General features: G+C 41.2%; 1 protein-coding gene across 1 annotated transcript; it reads left to right on the top strand.

Annotated features, from left to right (window-relative positions):
- Window positions 1-3,823: 3,823 nt before the first annotated feature.
- On the top strand, window positions 3,824-11,869 carry LOC117369968 (fascin-like). The gene is made up of 5 exons (XM_033965313.2): window positions 3,824-4,704; window positions 5,371-5,527; window positions 6,760-6,881; window positions 6,966-7,136; window positions 8,597-11,869. The coding sequence occupies exons 1-5, from the start codon at window positions 3,894-3,896 to the stop codon at window positions 8,800-8,802; spliced, it is 1,467 nt and encodes a 488-aa protein (XP_033821204.1). The 5' UTR covers window positions 3,824-3,893; the 3' UTR covers window positions 8,803-11,869.
- Window positions 11,870-15,326: the final 3,457 nt, after the last annotated feature.

The raw sequence follows: 15,326 nt of genomic DNA, 5'->3' as shown, positions 1-15,326 counted from the left end.
TCTGACACAAGGTGGTCCGTCTGTGGGGGATCAGCAGGCACAGATCATGCAGCAGATAAACAGATGTTAGCTAATCTTCTACATAGTACATTATTATGTACTATGTAGAAAATACTTCACTGCATTATGAGAGATGATGGGAGAGCCCAGAGCAGACCCACCACCACCACAGAAAACTTGTAAGCTCCACACAAAAGCTCTTCACTGTGGATTGCATTGTCCTTACACAGAAGTTACACCAAAGTGACCAACTGTAAATATTGTATTGTATTATTGTAAGTGTGTTTGAATGTTTGAATGTCTGAAACAAGAAACTGCACTGTTGTAAAGCTGTGTTTGAATATTGTGCTTTTAAACTCAATTATAATGATGATTTAATATTGACCCGCTGACCCACTAAAGCCCAGGAGGAACTTTGCTTTAAAGAAAATTTTTCATGAGTTTTTTCAAAGTCAGAAGTTTACATACATGTCATTAGTATTTGGTACCACTGACATTTAACTGTATGACTTGAATCAAACGTTTTGTATATCCTTTCTCAAGCTTTTCACAACAGTTGGCAGGAATTTTGGCCCATTCCTTCTGACAGAACTGATGTAACTGCCAAGTTTGTAGGCAGACATGCCTTTTCAGGTCTGCCCATGCATTTTCAATAGGACTAAGATCAGGGCTTTGTGATGGCCACTTCATACAATGACTTTATTATCCTTAAGTCACTTTGTAACCACTTTGGCAGTATGCTTCATTGTGCTTAATTTGGCTTCATGCGTCATTGTGCCTAAGCTTTAACTTCCTGACTGATCTCTTGAGATGTTGCTTCAGTATTTCCACATAATGTTCTTTCCTCATGATGCCATCTATTTTATGAAGTGCACCAGCCCCTCCTGCAGCAAAACAACCCAACAACATGATGCAGCCACCCCCATATTTCACAGTTAGGATGGAGTTCTCATTTTCCTCCAAATGTAACAATGCTCATTATGGCCTAACAGTTCAATTTTAGACCACAGGACATGTTTCCAGAACCTAAGGTCTTTGTCCCTGTCTTTTTTATGTTTCTTTTGGAATAATGGCTTCTTCTTGGCAGAGTGGTCATTCAGCCCATGTCGGTACAGTACTTGTTTTACTGTGGATAATGACATACTTACAAGTGTTAGCCAGCATCTTCACAAGGTCTTTTGTTTTTGTTCTTGATAAGCACATCAGACCAAAGCACGTTCATCTCTGGGACACAGAACTCATCTCCTTCCTGAGGGGTATGATTCCCATGGTCTTTCTACTTCCATATAATAGTTTGAACAAATGAACGTGGCACCTTCAGGCATCTGAAAACTGCAGGAAGAAGCCATTACTCCAAAAGAAACATAAAAAAGCCACATTACAGTTTTCAAATGCACACAGGGACAAAGACCTTAATTTTAGGAGACATGTCCTGTGGTTTGACAAAAAACTCTTTGGCCATAACTTAACCATCATTAAGTTTGGATGAAAAATGGGAGAAGCTTGCAAGCCTGAGAACACCATCCCAACTGTGAAATACAGGGGTGCCTGCATCATGTTATGGGGATGTTCTGCTGAAGGACGGACTAGTGCACTTCACAAAATAGATGGGATCATGAGGAAAGAACATTAAGCCAGGAGGTCTAAGCTTGGATACAAATGGATCCTCTAAATGGACAATGACCAAAAGCATACCGCCAAAGTGGATTAAAAATAGGGAAACAAGTCAATGTTTTGGAGTGGCCATCACAAAGCCCTGATCTCAGTCTTATTGAAAATGTATGGGCAGACCTGAAAAGGCATGTGCGAGCAAGGAGGCCTACAAACTTGACTGAGTTACACCAGTTCAGTCAGAAGGAATGGGCCAAAATTCCTGCCAGCTATTGAGAGAAGCTTGTGGAAGGATAAATAAAACATTTGACCCAAGTTAGAAAGTTTAAAGACAATGGTACCAAATACTAATGAAATATATATAAACTGCTGACTTTGAAGAAAACAATGAAAGGTTTTGTTAAAAAAAATCCTTCTCTCATTATTCTGGCATTTAACAAATGGAAATTATTTGGGTAATCCTAATTGACCTAAAACAGGAAAAGTTTTGTCTGATTTCATGTCAGACAGTGAGAAAAAAAAGTGTGTGTCTTTTTATATAGTGTATGTAAACCTCAGGTTTACATACACTATACTACTGGGAAGCAGAATCCCCGTAAGGCCGCGGGTCCAGATGGTGTCTCTCCTTCCACTCGCTCGCTCAGCTCAACGTGCCTGACTCCACCTGCAGGTGGATCACTGACTTCCTGATGGACAGGAGGCAGCGCGTACGGCTGGGGAAGAATGTCTTGGACACGCGGACTATCAGCACAGGATCTCCACAGGGCTGTGTACTTTCTCCCCTGCTCTTCTCCATGTACACCAACTGCTGCACCTCCAGCCACGACTCCGTCAAACTGGTTAAGTTTGCGGATGACACCACCCTCATTGGACTAACCTCGGACGGCGATGAGTCTGCCTACAGGAGGGAGGTGGACCGGCTGGTGTCCTGATGCAGCAGCAACAACCTGGAGCTTAACGCCCAGAAGACAGTCGAGATGATTGTGGACTTCAGGAAAGTCACAGTCCCCCTGCCTCCCCTCACCCTGACAGACTCCCCCATCACCACTGTGGACTCTTTCCGCTTCCTGGGCACCTGCATCACCCAGGATCTCAAGTGGGAGCCGACCATCAGCTCCCTCATTAAGAAAGCTCATCACAGGTTGTTCCATCTTCGGCAGTTGAGGAAACGCAAGCTGCCGGTCCAGATGATGGTGCAGTTTTACACGGCCATCATTGAGTCCATCCTCACCTCCTCCATCACTGTGGTTCACTGGGGCCACTGCCAGGGACAGACAGAGACTGCAGCGCATTGTGCGCTCTGCTGAGAAGGTGATTGGCTGCAGCCTTCCATCTATACAGGACCTGTACATCTCCAGGACTCGGGGACGAGCAGGACGTATAGCAGCTGACACTTCTCACCCTGGACATGGACTATTCGAGCCACTTCCCTCTGGCAGGAGGCTACGGTCCATTGGGACCAGAACCTCTCGTCATAAGAACAGTTTCTTCCCCTCTGCAGTGTGTCTCATGAACACTTTATATTTGCACAAAACTGGACACTTTATAACACCGATCACTTTAATAAGTCATGTTTGCACTGTTGTTCTGATGCTGCTGTTGTATATATTTTCTACCTTTAAGTATTTTATTTGATTTTTAAGCATATCTTTTTTTGACTTCGTGCATGCCCTTATTTGTATTTGTATTTATTCAGTGTGTTTTATGTTTTATGTTGTACTTTATCACCAAAATAAGTTCCTAGTTTGTGAACTGTGTTCACAAACGATGGCAATAAAAGGATTCTGATTCTGATTCTATGTGTCCATCAGCTGCATGCTCAGCCTGTGACTATGTGTGACTGCATTCTAAATAAATAGATAAGCTCTAAGTAAACATAGGTGATAGCTTTAATCAATTAGGTATATTTTCAGCCTATTGAGATTACCATGATCCAGTTTGGTATCAAAGATTATGATGAGACAAAACAGTCCTCAGCTCATATGTGTAGTTACATAAGTAAAAGTCCTTTAACTTTATCTAGTGTATGAGGAGGCTTTGGAGGTAGGTGACAAGACATACCCTTTTCTGCCCTGCCATACCCTCCCTCACCATCATCCCATTTCTTTCCCAATTCCTCTCTCTCTCCCCCTCCCCTTCTGTCTCTCTCCTTTTGGTCTTCTCTCTCTGCCTCCCTCTCTTCTCTCCTCCTCATCACTTTGTGCGCCACTCCTCCACCAGACACACTCCGCTCCCTGCTGCACTTTTCCCCCCAGACAAGTGTGTGTGAGGCGTCCTGAAGCATGTGCACGACCGGGGCTCTGCAGCTTCCTCTGGGGCTCATCAACAGCGAGGGCCGGTACCTGACCGCGGAGGCGTTTGGGTTCAAGCTGAATGCGTCCGCGAGCGGTCTGCGGAAGAAGCAAACGTGGACCCTGGAGCAGACCGGCGAAGACGGGAGTGCGGTGTTTCTCGTGTCGCACCTGGGCCGGTACCTCGCGGCGGACAAAGACGGTAACGTGACCGCGGATAGCGAGGCGCGCGCTCCGGACTGCCGCTTCATCATCACGGCGCACGCGGACGGGCGGTGGTCTCTGCAGTCCGAGCGACACGGGCGGTACCTGGGCGGCAGCCAGGACCGCATCACATGCTTCGCCTCGAGCGTGTCGCCCGCGGAAAAGTGGAGCGTGCACCTGGCTGTGCACCCGCAGGTCAACCTGTACAGTGTAGCGCGCAAACGCTTCGTGCACCTGAGCGCGCGCGGGGATGTGTGCGCGGACCGGGACGTGCCGTGGGGCGTGGACAGTCTGATCACGCTGGTGTACCGGGACCAACGGTACCACGTGCAGACGTGCTCTCACCGCTTCCTCCGCGCGGACGGCACTCTGTCCGCGGACACGGACCAGCACACTGGCTTCACTCTGGAGTTCCGCTCCGGGAGCGTGGCCTTCCGTGACGCAGAGGGCCGTTACCTGACCCCCACGGGCTCCTCAGGAACCCTCAAGAGCGGCAAGGGCACGCGCACGGGCAAGGATGAACTGTTCGCTCTGGAGCGCAGCCACGCGCAGGTCGTGCTCACCGCGGGAAATGGCAAGAACGTGTCCACGCGACAAGGTCAGTGTTAGGTCAGAGGTCACATCCACATACTCCATCACGCCGCCTCTAAATTCTGCATCATCTTGTAAAGGTTTCCCAAGGAGTGAAAGAGAGGAAGACAGAAAAGGAGTGAGACATGAGAGGGAGGGAAAGGGGCAACAAAGAGGAGAGTCTGAGAAGAGAAAATCTTGGAGAGAAGGGTGGGATCAAGCAAAAACTGTTAGATTTTATGTTGCCTTAGTATTATTTTAACATATGTAGCATTCATAAAACAATGCAGATGTGAAAGCTTCTTGTCCAGATTTGATTTGACAGGACTTTAGCAGACCACAGTCACCTCCTATGAGGTTGCCTGGCAAATCCAGAATGATATCTCTCTATATTTTTTATACAGAATAATATTGGTCTGGTCCTCACATCCTCCATTGCGTCTCAAGCCCAGTCAAATGGGGAGACTCAGTAACCAGGCTCCCATCTTCGTAAAGTATTCAAGAAGTGTGTACTCTGGATCCCAGACAACCTATGAGGGAGAGATGAGGGAACACTGAACAATGATGAGGTTAAATATTTGTATCAGGCAAGGTAACATGTCATGACAGATTCATTTTTCATATGAAAGGGAGATGATGATGTCCAGCATGCTAAAAACTCTTATAACCTGGTCCTTAATCATGTGACCCTCAGGTATGGATCTGTCAGCCAATCAGGACGAGGAGGAGGACCAGGAAGTGTTTCAGCTGGAGATGAGCCCAGAGGAGCGCCGGTGTGCCTTTAAGACAGCCTCGGGGAAGTACTGGGCACTCACCCCAAGCGGAGGCCTCCAGAGCACAGCCACCGACAAGTGAGTACCTAGCATGGTGAAGGGAAGTTAGTCAAGTGAGTACCCAACATGAGGATGGGAGGTTAGGTGAGGTTAAGTGAGTAAAGCAAGGCAGGTTAACACAAAGAAAGTCATTCAAAATGCTTTACAGAATACGAAAGATATTAAAATCACAATACAAACAAATATAAACATAAATCATCATAAAATTGACATTAAAAAGTGCAGTGCAGAATAAAAACTTTTCAGTCATGCACAGCTAAACAGAATTATTTTGAGCCTGGATTTAAACATAGTCAAAGTTGAGGCCCATCTCACATATTCAGGAAGACGATTCCAGGTTGTAGATGCATAAAACTGAGATGCTGATTCCCCATGTTTGGTCCTGACTCTGGACCGCACTCTGAGGTCCCTGAAGTCCTCACAGTGCGAGAGAGGCCAGTGAGCAGGCCGTTACAGTGGCCTAATCTACTGAAGACAAACACATAAGTCTCTCCAAGTCTGGTTGAGACGTATATTTGATTTTTGCAGTGTTTTACATGGTAAAAAGCTGCAGATGTTATTCCTTTGATATGGATGTTATAGTCCATTATTACCCCTAGATTTCTAGCCTCATGTGAAGGTTTTAGAGAGAGACTGGAGGTGACTGCTGACACTTTCTCTTTGTTTCTGTGGCGCAAAGATGATGACTTCAGTCTTGTCTGAGTTTAGCTGGAAAAATTTATTTTGCATCCACACACTGATCTGTTGGATGCAGTAACAGAATGAATCCATTGGTCCATATTCACCTGCTGCCAGTGAGACATAGATCTGAGTTTGCGTCTACTTCTGCGTTTTTATTGCTGCGTATTAACTGGCTTAACGGCAGAATGTAGAGATTGATCAAAAGGGATCCCAGGATTGACCCCTGGGGCACCAATCCTCTAGTCTGCATCAGTGTTCAGGTGGATATCATTTGTCACCTTGATAAGAGCAGTCTCAGTACCCGGAGAGTATTCAGCATGGGGAGGAGAGTTTAGGCAAGTGAGTACCCAGTGGAGACAAGTGAGCATCCACATGGGATAGGGCAAATTTTCAGTGTTTCAAGCCAGGACCATCAAATGGAAAATGGCTTCTGGATGGGACCAGAAACATCTTGATTGCAAAAACAATGCCCAAATGACCACAGTTGAAACCTGAACCACCCCTGGACACTTTAGGAATTACAACCGTCTTGTTTCCAAAAAAACAGCATGATGTCCATTCCTCCTCAGGTCTGCTCAAAGCCTTTTTGAGCTGGAGTGGAGCGATAGTCATGTGTGTGTTCGTGCGCCTAATGGCAAATATGTGACCGCTAAGAAGAATGGACAGCTAGCGGCTACGGTGGACAGTGCAGGTTAGCTAACATCACAAATATCTATGTACATAAACCATCTCTGTAATCCTGTGTGTGGCTCTGACCTGCCCTCTGCTGGCACAGGAGAGGCAGAGCACTTCCTGGTGAAGCTGATAAACCGTCCAATTATCGTGCTTCGTGGGGAGCATGGTTTCATTGGAGCACGCAAACCAGGCCAGCCCACTCTGGACTCCAACCGCGCCTCCTACGATGTGTTCCTGCTCGAGTACCACAACGGAGCTTACTCAATCAAAGGTACTCTTACTCCAACTTTTAGTAACTTAAGTATTACCAGTTGTGTGATGTGGTATTATTTACTGAATGTGTCAGCTCTTAGTGGATATGTTCTTGTACACAAAACAACGGAGAATAATATGCCCACATCTCCTGGTGCACTGACGAGTGGAGCAGTTCAAATGAGGCTCAAAATAGCAAGTTGTTGGATGCAAGGGAACCTAATGCAACTGCATGTAGCCTGTCTCTTAACTGTTTTTTAAAAAAGGTACTACAATCACAACAGAATCTGGGTTGTCAGTGCCTTAATCTGCAGATAGAGGATACATACGGTACAAGTTTTTCTCATTGAACATGTTTAGTTCGTATCTGGGGATACAGATAAGTAAAGTTTATGAAACTTAAAGTCAAAATCTTGCATATGGTTTCTTTTTCTGATCAGATTAGTAAATAGTAAAAATAGTAAAAATTAGTAAAAACATATAGTTTCCCTAAAATACCTTGTGCCTTCTCTTCCTACTACATACCATTGCCCAACTCCACAAATACATGCAGAGCAGGGTATCCAACATGTTTCTTAAAATAAGTGAAGATAAAACAGAAATCCTACAAATTTGTAATATAAACATACCACCTCCCTCTCTACAGCAGTTAGAAAGTCTTGGTACAATAAAGGGATTTGCACAAACCTGAGAGTATTCCTGGACTCAGATTTATTTATTTATTTATTTGATTTGATGATTTGATGAACAGACACCACCATCACCAAGATACTCAAGGCTTGTGACAAAAATGAAGCCATTTATATCCCAACTTGACCTTGAAAAAAATATACACTGTTTCATTTCCTCAAGAATTGATGACCTACTCCCTACTCAGGGATCAACTCAAGGTATATTTATTGCCTTCAGTTCCTGACAAACACAACAATATTTAAATCCATCACTCCAGTACTGGCCTCCCTGCATTAGCTACCAGCGCATTATCGTATTGATTTAAAAATAAAAATGTAATCACATATAAAGCTCATAACCATCAAGTTTCACAATATATTTGTGAGCTCCTTGTCCCATATGAGCCTAACAGACCTCTTGGCTCCTCTGGTGCATCTTTCCGCACTGTCCCTAAAACCTCTGTGGCTACAAAGGGTGATAGGGCTTTCACAGCATAAGCTCCAAAATTTTGGAAAGGTCTGCCAGAAAGTGTTAGACAAGCAAGCTCATTAAACTCCTTCAGATCTCTTTTAAAAACACATTTTTACAGAAGGGCTTTTTATTTATTTTAATTGGCTATTTATTTATATATATATTTACTGTTATTGCTTGTCTATGCTATGTCTTTTGATTGTTCCCTGGTTGTTTTATGGATCTACATTGTTTTGTAAATGTAATTTTGACCAGAAAGTACTTTGTAATTATCATTTTGAAAAGTGCTATACAAATAAATATTTCATTACTATTTATTGTTTTTCCTGTTGTCAGATTCCCAGGGCCTGTACTGGAGCGTGGGGCCCGACCTCTCTGTGCTCTGCTCCAGCCCGGTCCCTGTTCCCTTCCTTCTCCTCTTCTGTGACCTCCACAAGATGGCCGTGCGTGCTGCGGGGGGCCAGTACCTGAAAGGGGATCACGCGGGGGCCCTCAAAGCCAATGCAGAGAGCCTGGACAGCGCCACACTGTGGGAGTACTGAGCCACTGAAGTGGGATTACAAGTATTAAGTGTATTTATACTGGTTACTTTATGTGATGTGTCTTAAAGAGGTGAAGCATCAGAAAGGGGTGGGTAATATTGACAAAACTGAACAGCACTATCCCCATGACAATATATTACAATATGGCAATTCATCAGAAATGTGTTAAAATGTGCCTGCAAATGTCTTGTTGAGGTAATCATTAGTTACTTGAATTACAGAGGGGGTATTATGCAAAATCATTTTTTTTAGCTCTCTACCATATTATAACATTTTTCCTTCATCAGTAACAGAGCTGAAGAGGTTTTATATGTCATCCATGCAATTTTGACAAATCTCGATTTCTCCTGGGCACTCTACGAACCATCCTTACAGTTCAATTCAGTAATGTTTTGTAAAGACCAAAATCACGGCAGTAGTAGAGACTAACCAGAGCAGTGATTCAACCAACAGAAAGTTAGAAAATCCAACAGGGAAACAAACATTGGGTAATAACAGAGAAGCAGATTAACCAAAATTCATAGAAAACAAGGGCATGAATAATGGATGTCTGAGAACATCCATTTTCACCAAGTAAAATAAAAACCCTGAACCACAGTGAAGGAGAGATTCACTCCCAAGGGCGGGCAGACTGCAGATGTGTCCAGGACTAATACACATCCGTTTGGAGATAATGTTCAAATCTGTAGGACCAAAGCCCACTCAAGTCCAAGGGACAGAGGACGGCTCGTCCAGGATAGGATAGGCGTCATCCAGTCATGTGAGGGAAGGGGAAGATATGGGTCCACAAAACAGGATCAGGGCATAGGAAGGGCATGGGAGGTCTAGTCATCACCTAGGCAGTCAGCAGCCAGGCATCTGAAACAGTTGTGGGACTGGAACCGGGAACTTGGAACTTGTGAATAGCAATGAACAGACTACAGGTGAACTGAATAGTGAATGTTGTTGACAGGGAAAGTGGAGAAACATAGGATAGTGCTCAAGTTTCCATACTTCCCCAGCATAGATGCTTCTAAGGCAGGTTAGCTAAAACTCTGGGCTTTATTTCTGCTTCTAACTTTCCTGGCCATAAGCTGATTCAAAAAAGAATGTTTTAAGCCTGGTTTTAAATGAATGAGACTGTGGGGGCCTGTTTAATGTGGGCAGGAGCTGAGTCCATAACACAGAAGTTAAGGTAGCTGAACTTTTCCCCCTCTTACTATGCTTTTTTAGCCCAAACCCTAATACTAAAATACAGTAATCTAGCCTTGATGTAACAAAAGCATCGATACTTACTTTTAGGCATGATATTTGCGATTTTGGCAATATTATGCAGGTGGAAGCAGGCTGTTTTAAAGGCTTGGTTTATATGTGCTGTGAATGAAAGCTCTAGGTTAAATAAGACTCCATGGTTCTTTATAGTAGAACTGGAGGCTACAGTGACATGGTCCAGTGTGACTATCTGGTCAGATAGAGAGTCTTGCAGGCCATTGGGACCTAGAACAATGACCTCTGTTTTTTCAGGGTTAAGAAGCAGATAATTAAGTGTCATCCATTTATCTATTCCATCAGTTTGATCTGGTTTAATTGATTAGTACAGCTGTGTGTCATCAACAGATTCTTAACTTCTTAATGCCTGTTTTCTGATGATATTACCTAACAGCAGCATATAAAGTGTGAATAGGACTGGACCCAGTACACAACCCTGTGGTACTCTGTAGGCTACTTTAGAACACAGCAAGGAACTCTGGTTTCCATTAACAAACTGGTCCCTATTTGATAAATGGGATCTAAACCAGCTGAGGTCTGCCCCTCTGACTCCTGTGTCTCATTCTAATCTCAGTAGTAGAATGCTGTGTTCAATGGTGTCAAACTCTTCACTGAGGTCAAACAGAATCAGGACTGAGAGCAGTCCATGATCAGCAGCTAATAACAAGTCATTTGTGACTTTAAATAGTAAATAGTAGCTATGTAATGTTCAACCCACAAGACTATGTTATCCATGTTCCCATATGACAATTCTCCATAAATATACAAGAGCAAGATATAAAACAATACACTACAACTTCACAAACTTGATGCAATATGCAGCAGTTTCATAAGTGGGATACACTCTGATTATGTTGTGATAGCGCTCTGAAGGGGGAGTGACTTAGCATGGACAGCAAAAGGAGGGAGGACATGGTGATCTAAATATGTTACGTGTTAGCAGTTTATATCCCATAGAAGTAAAATACCCCCTCTTTAAGAACAAAATAATATTCCCTTAGCAGAAAAAGTTTGCAAATGAATGTTAAGTAAGTAAAGAAGCACACCAAAGTTTAAACCCTCTGATGAGGTATAAAGTGCCAAAATGCAGTGCATATTCTTTGCCATATAATTTATGTCATTTTTGGCATTAAAGGTATTCTGTGCAATTGAAATATGGACCAGGCTTTTTGTATTTTGAGGCTGCAAACATTTTATACTGGTTATAATGATTTCACTTGAACTATTCCTGAATAATATGCAAAACTAGTGCCAGTTTCTTATATACTAAATAAAATATTTGGTATCTGTTATGGTGTATATTTAAAAGATACAATAAATTAGGGTTTACACAATTTTGGTCTTAGCTTTAGCTTTGCATCCCTTGTGCTTCAGCTCAAAATGTAAAATAAACAAAAAAAGAGAAAATAAAAGCACAAATTCTTGATTTTGCATTGATTAATGCTAAAATGTGGAATAAACATTGTCTGTAGCCTCTTGTTAATACAACTAAAATGCCAACTCAAAATCAGGCACATATTCTACCCATAAGAAAGCACAAAGATCAAAATGAAGGACAGAAAACAGTCTCCTTAAGAAGCACATGTTTAAAGGGATGGGTGATATTCATACAAGGGAAATGACCTCTCCAGTTGTACCAAGGCTCATGTGCCTTTATCTGCTCTGTACCATTGTGGCTGTGCTTTTACTCAATAAACTTTTTCGTCCTTGTTGTCCTGAGGTGTCCCTCATGTCTCTGTCCAAAGCCGCTCTGATTTATCTGATGGTCCATAAGTGTCCAAACCCGTGGTCGTAAACACGTGGAAATATGTTGCACACATTTGAATAAAGCAAGTTAAGTTTAGTGCTCCGGCTATGAGCACTGTGATGCATGCATTGGGCTGCTGTGATACAGTCAAAGTTTTTGTACCTGTCCCTATTCAAATAAACCACATGAAACGTTTATGCTTATCTGCTTTTCTTCTGTGTGATGGGGTTGAAATAAAGTACATTCATATATCAAATGTTCTCTGTTTATTTCACCTTTATTTAACCAGAAGTCCCATTAAGATTGAAAGATGCATTGACACATCACAAGTCTTCAAGTCCAGCCAGGGTTGTAAAATATCACATTTTAGTGTTAAGATTATTAACAGCTAAAGACACTATGTAAGATTGATTGGGATGATTTTAAATTACTTAAAACTTGTATCTGTGTCCCCAGATACAAGGTAAAGGCCTCTCTCTTATCTGAAACATCACTATCCAAATCCCAGCACCTGCAGCCAATCACTAATCAGTGCTAGTGCAGCCTCTGCAGCTCAGTGAGTGAATTCTGGAGGTTCTGAGCTTTCACAAGCTTTGTTACATAAGTTAGTGTTTCATGGGTGGAAAGTAACTAATTACAAATTGATTACATAAATACATTGATAGTAAACAGGCTCTAATTCCAGGCATGTAATTGAAATTAGTGACATTTTAAATAATAGAAATTACTGAGTACTGTATACCTCAAATCATCCCAGTGCATGACCTGCTCTGATTGGCCAGAGTTCAGGAAATATGTGGATTGTGATTTAAAATAACATAAGCTTTCACTGCTTAACTGAGCAAGTTCTGTATCAGGAAAATGATCTAAAATGCTGATAAAATATCGTTAAAAAGTTGTTACTTATAGTAGTATTTTTATGCGTACTTTATACTTTTACCTTATAGTGTTGTCACAATATAAAGATAAAATTCAATTTCGATACTAAGGAATAGACTCGATGCATACCGATTCTAATATCACAACCAAATTATAATACTCTTTTATATTATCATGTGGCGATCCACGTAGATTCCATAGTGGTCCTTGGGCTTATACTAGTCAATGTGTCTTATGCTGTTTCTGATACAAATCAAAATGATTCTAAAGCTAGAATGAGGAAAAGTTTGTTTCTGTCCTGCTCAAATTAGTATCTAGTTTCAATACTAGTTTTAGCAGCCATAACTGGAGGCTACTTTTACTTGAGTTTACAGTTCTCTGCTTATTTGTATTAATTCATAAAAGTCTTATAGATACATATGTATTAATGTGTGATGTTTTACATGACAGTAGTTCATTTGTCAGAAAACGTTGTCAGCATTAAAGAGGGGGTATTTTACTTATATGGGGTATTAACTGCTATGTCTGTGCCTACGCACGTTGTAGACCTCATTACAAATTGCCTTGTCATGATCTCAGTCCAATTTAGACTCTGGCCTAAATCTGGGCCTCATGGGTTCTTCTCCCAGCGGGGTCTGAACCAGTCCAGGATCCAAACCAGAGCTTCAATCAGGTGAGTCATCAGAGAACTGCTCTACTTTCACCACTCCTTATTATGAAGAAAACATTACACTGTACATGGCTTAAGCTGACTGGTCATTATATGGTCAAATTTAATAATAAGCTGTATTTTTAAAGAAATTGTACTTTTTGCAGAGTTTCAGAGTACTTTTCTAGCAGCATACTTTTACTACTACTTGAGTAATGTTTTTTTTTTTTTTTTTTTTATTGTAGTACACTTAGTTGACTAAAAGTTGTGGTGTCTCTTTCCAATGTGAGTGTAATAGAAATATATGTGTATTCATGATGTGAAGAAAATATTCTTATCATATGTTTGTGTAAATACATTTGATCTTTGTCAGTCCAGGCCAGACATTAACACGTGTGAATCCTCTCTCCCCATCCCACAGAAAACTTAATGTTGTTTTACTTGTCTAAGTGTAACCTATAGGTGTGAAACAAAAGTCCCTCTGCTTTGATATGTATGTAGCTTTTTAATTCTGGTGTAAATACTCACAGTTTAGGTACTCTGGTGAAAGACTAAAGGGGGACTAAGGGGGAGACTTACTGTTGCAACAAAGATTAAACCTTTTTGTGTTTCATATATAACCAGGCTTCGCAAATGCATTATTCAACAAGACATATTATTTATCCACAATATGAGTAAGTTTACAAGTGACAAAACCTTTATGCTGACAATAAGAAATGATTTGAACATTTGTGTTTCTTGCTCCGCTTCTTCAGATATGATTTAGTTTTTCTCATTTGTGTGTCATCTGAAAATACCAGATTTTGTGCATTAATTCATGTTTTGTACTTCACAATAAATTACATAAATGACATAATTATAAATGGTGTTACGTCCTGAGAGTTACTCTAAATTACGTTTATCTGAGAAGTGCTTTTCCCAGATAATTTTGAAATCTTACTTAACTAATCTCTTGCACCACTTTTTTGTATTTCTACTGGAGCAATATCATTTTTAAATAACATTACTCTTACTTGAGTACAATTTTTGGCTACTCTACCTAATTCTGGTTCTAAATTCAGATAGAGGATAATTTATGATCACAAATTTCGAACCTTATTATTATTATTTGTTTGGGATTGGCTCTGCAAAGTTGTCATATTAATCTTATGGTTTAACATCTTTTCAGCTGACAACAATCACTTCTTTGGGGTTGAATAATGGCACCACTTTCTGAAGCTATTGTGAAGCTTTCACTTTTGTTTATTTATACTGAGAAGACTTTGAACTGTAAGTGCCAGCAATAAAATAAATATTACAAATATGCAACCTAGCATCAAATTCCACTATAGAATTCTGACCTGTCCTCCAGCTCATTTTTTATTTTGGGAAGAAGTTGGAACATGACAAATGATGGCCAGAAGCAGTAGAAATTTGTGAGTTATATGAAACATTTGGAAGAACCCAAGGATAACAAACTCAACTTACTACAAGTTCAGCCATGGGCTGTTAGCAGGTAGAATACTTTCACTTTCTATATTTACTAAAAACAAGTATGAAACCTGAAGTTATTAATGCGCTTGTGTCTGAATATATGTTGAGTAATGAGCATATTACACTGTTTACAATTGTGTTTGTTGGAAATGTATGTTTAGTTGCCTGGGATCTAGAATACACACTTCTTCATTACTTTACAAAGATGAGATGTCAATCTGTATGAAAAAATACAGAGTGAGATCATTCTGGATTTGTCATGCAATGGTTTAGTGCTTAAATGGTTTTATGTAGCCTACAAAATTGGCTCTTCAAAAATGTGTCTTGTCCATAGGTCTAATGTATCACCACCAGTAGTTTTTGGCAGAAACAGGATCATAATAATGGTTAATAAAAAATATTATCATTGTATTGCAATGTTGTATTCAGATTATGCATCATTGCAATGGACAAACACACTCCCACTTTCAGTTTGAACCATTTTCAATTATTTCTGTATTAGTTTGTAGATAAAATGAATTCTCACAT

This window comes from Periophthalmus magnuspinnatus, chromosome 1 (genome assembly GCF_009829125.3).
Source record: "Periophthalmus magnuspinnatus isolate fPerMag1 chromosome 1, fPerMag1.2.pri, whole genome shotgun sequence".
In the NCBI taxonomy this organism is placed as follows: Eukaryota; Metazoa; Chordata; class Actinopteri; order Gobiiformes; family Gobiidae; genus Periophthalmus; species Periophthalmus magnuspinnatus.
Note: the sequence above shows the minus strand (reverse complement) of the source record. Positions and strands in the feature narration are given on the sequence as shown.

Excerpts from the sequence above, each read along its gene's own strand:
- LOC117369968 (XM_033965313.2), top strand. The coding sequence starts at position 3,894 with ATGTGCACGACCGGGGCTCTGCAGCTTCCTCTGGGGCTCATCAACAGC. Across the intron at positions 6,882-6,965 it reads GGCTACGGTGGACAGTGCAG|GAGAGGCAGAGCACTTCCTG; the intron begins GTTAGCTAACAT and ends CTGCTGGCACAG. Across the intron at positions 7,137-8,596 it reads CGGAGCTTACTCAATCAAAG|ATTCCCAGGGCCTGTACTGG; the intron begins GTACTCTTACTC and ends TCCTGTTGTCAG.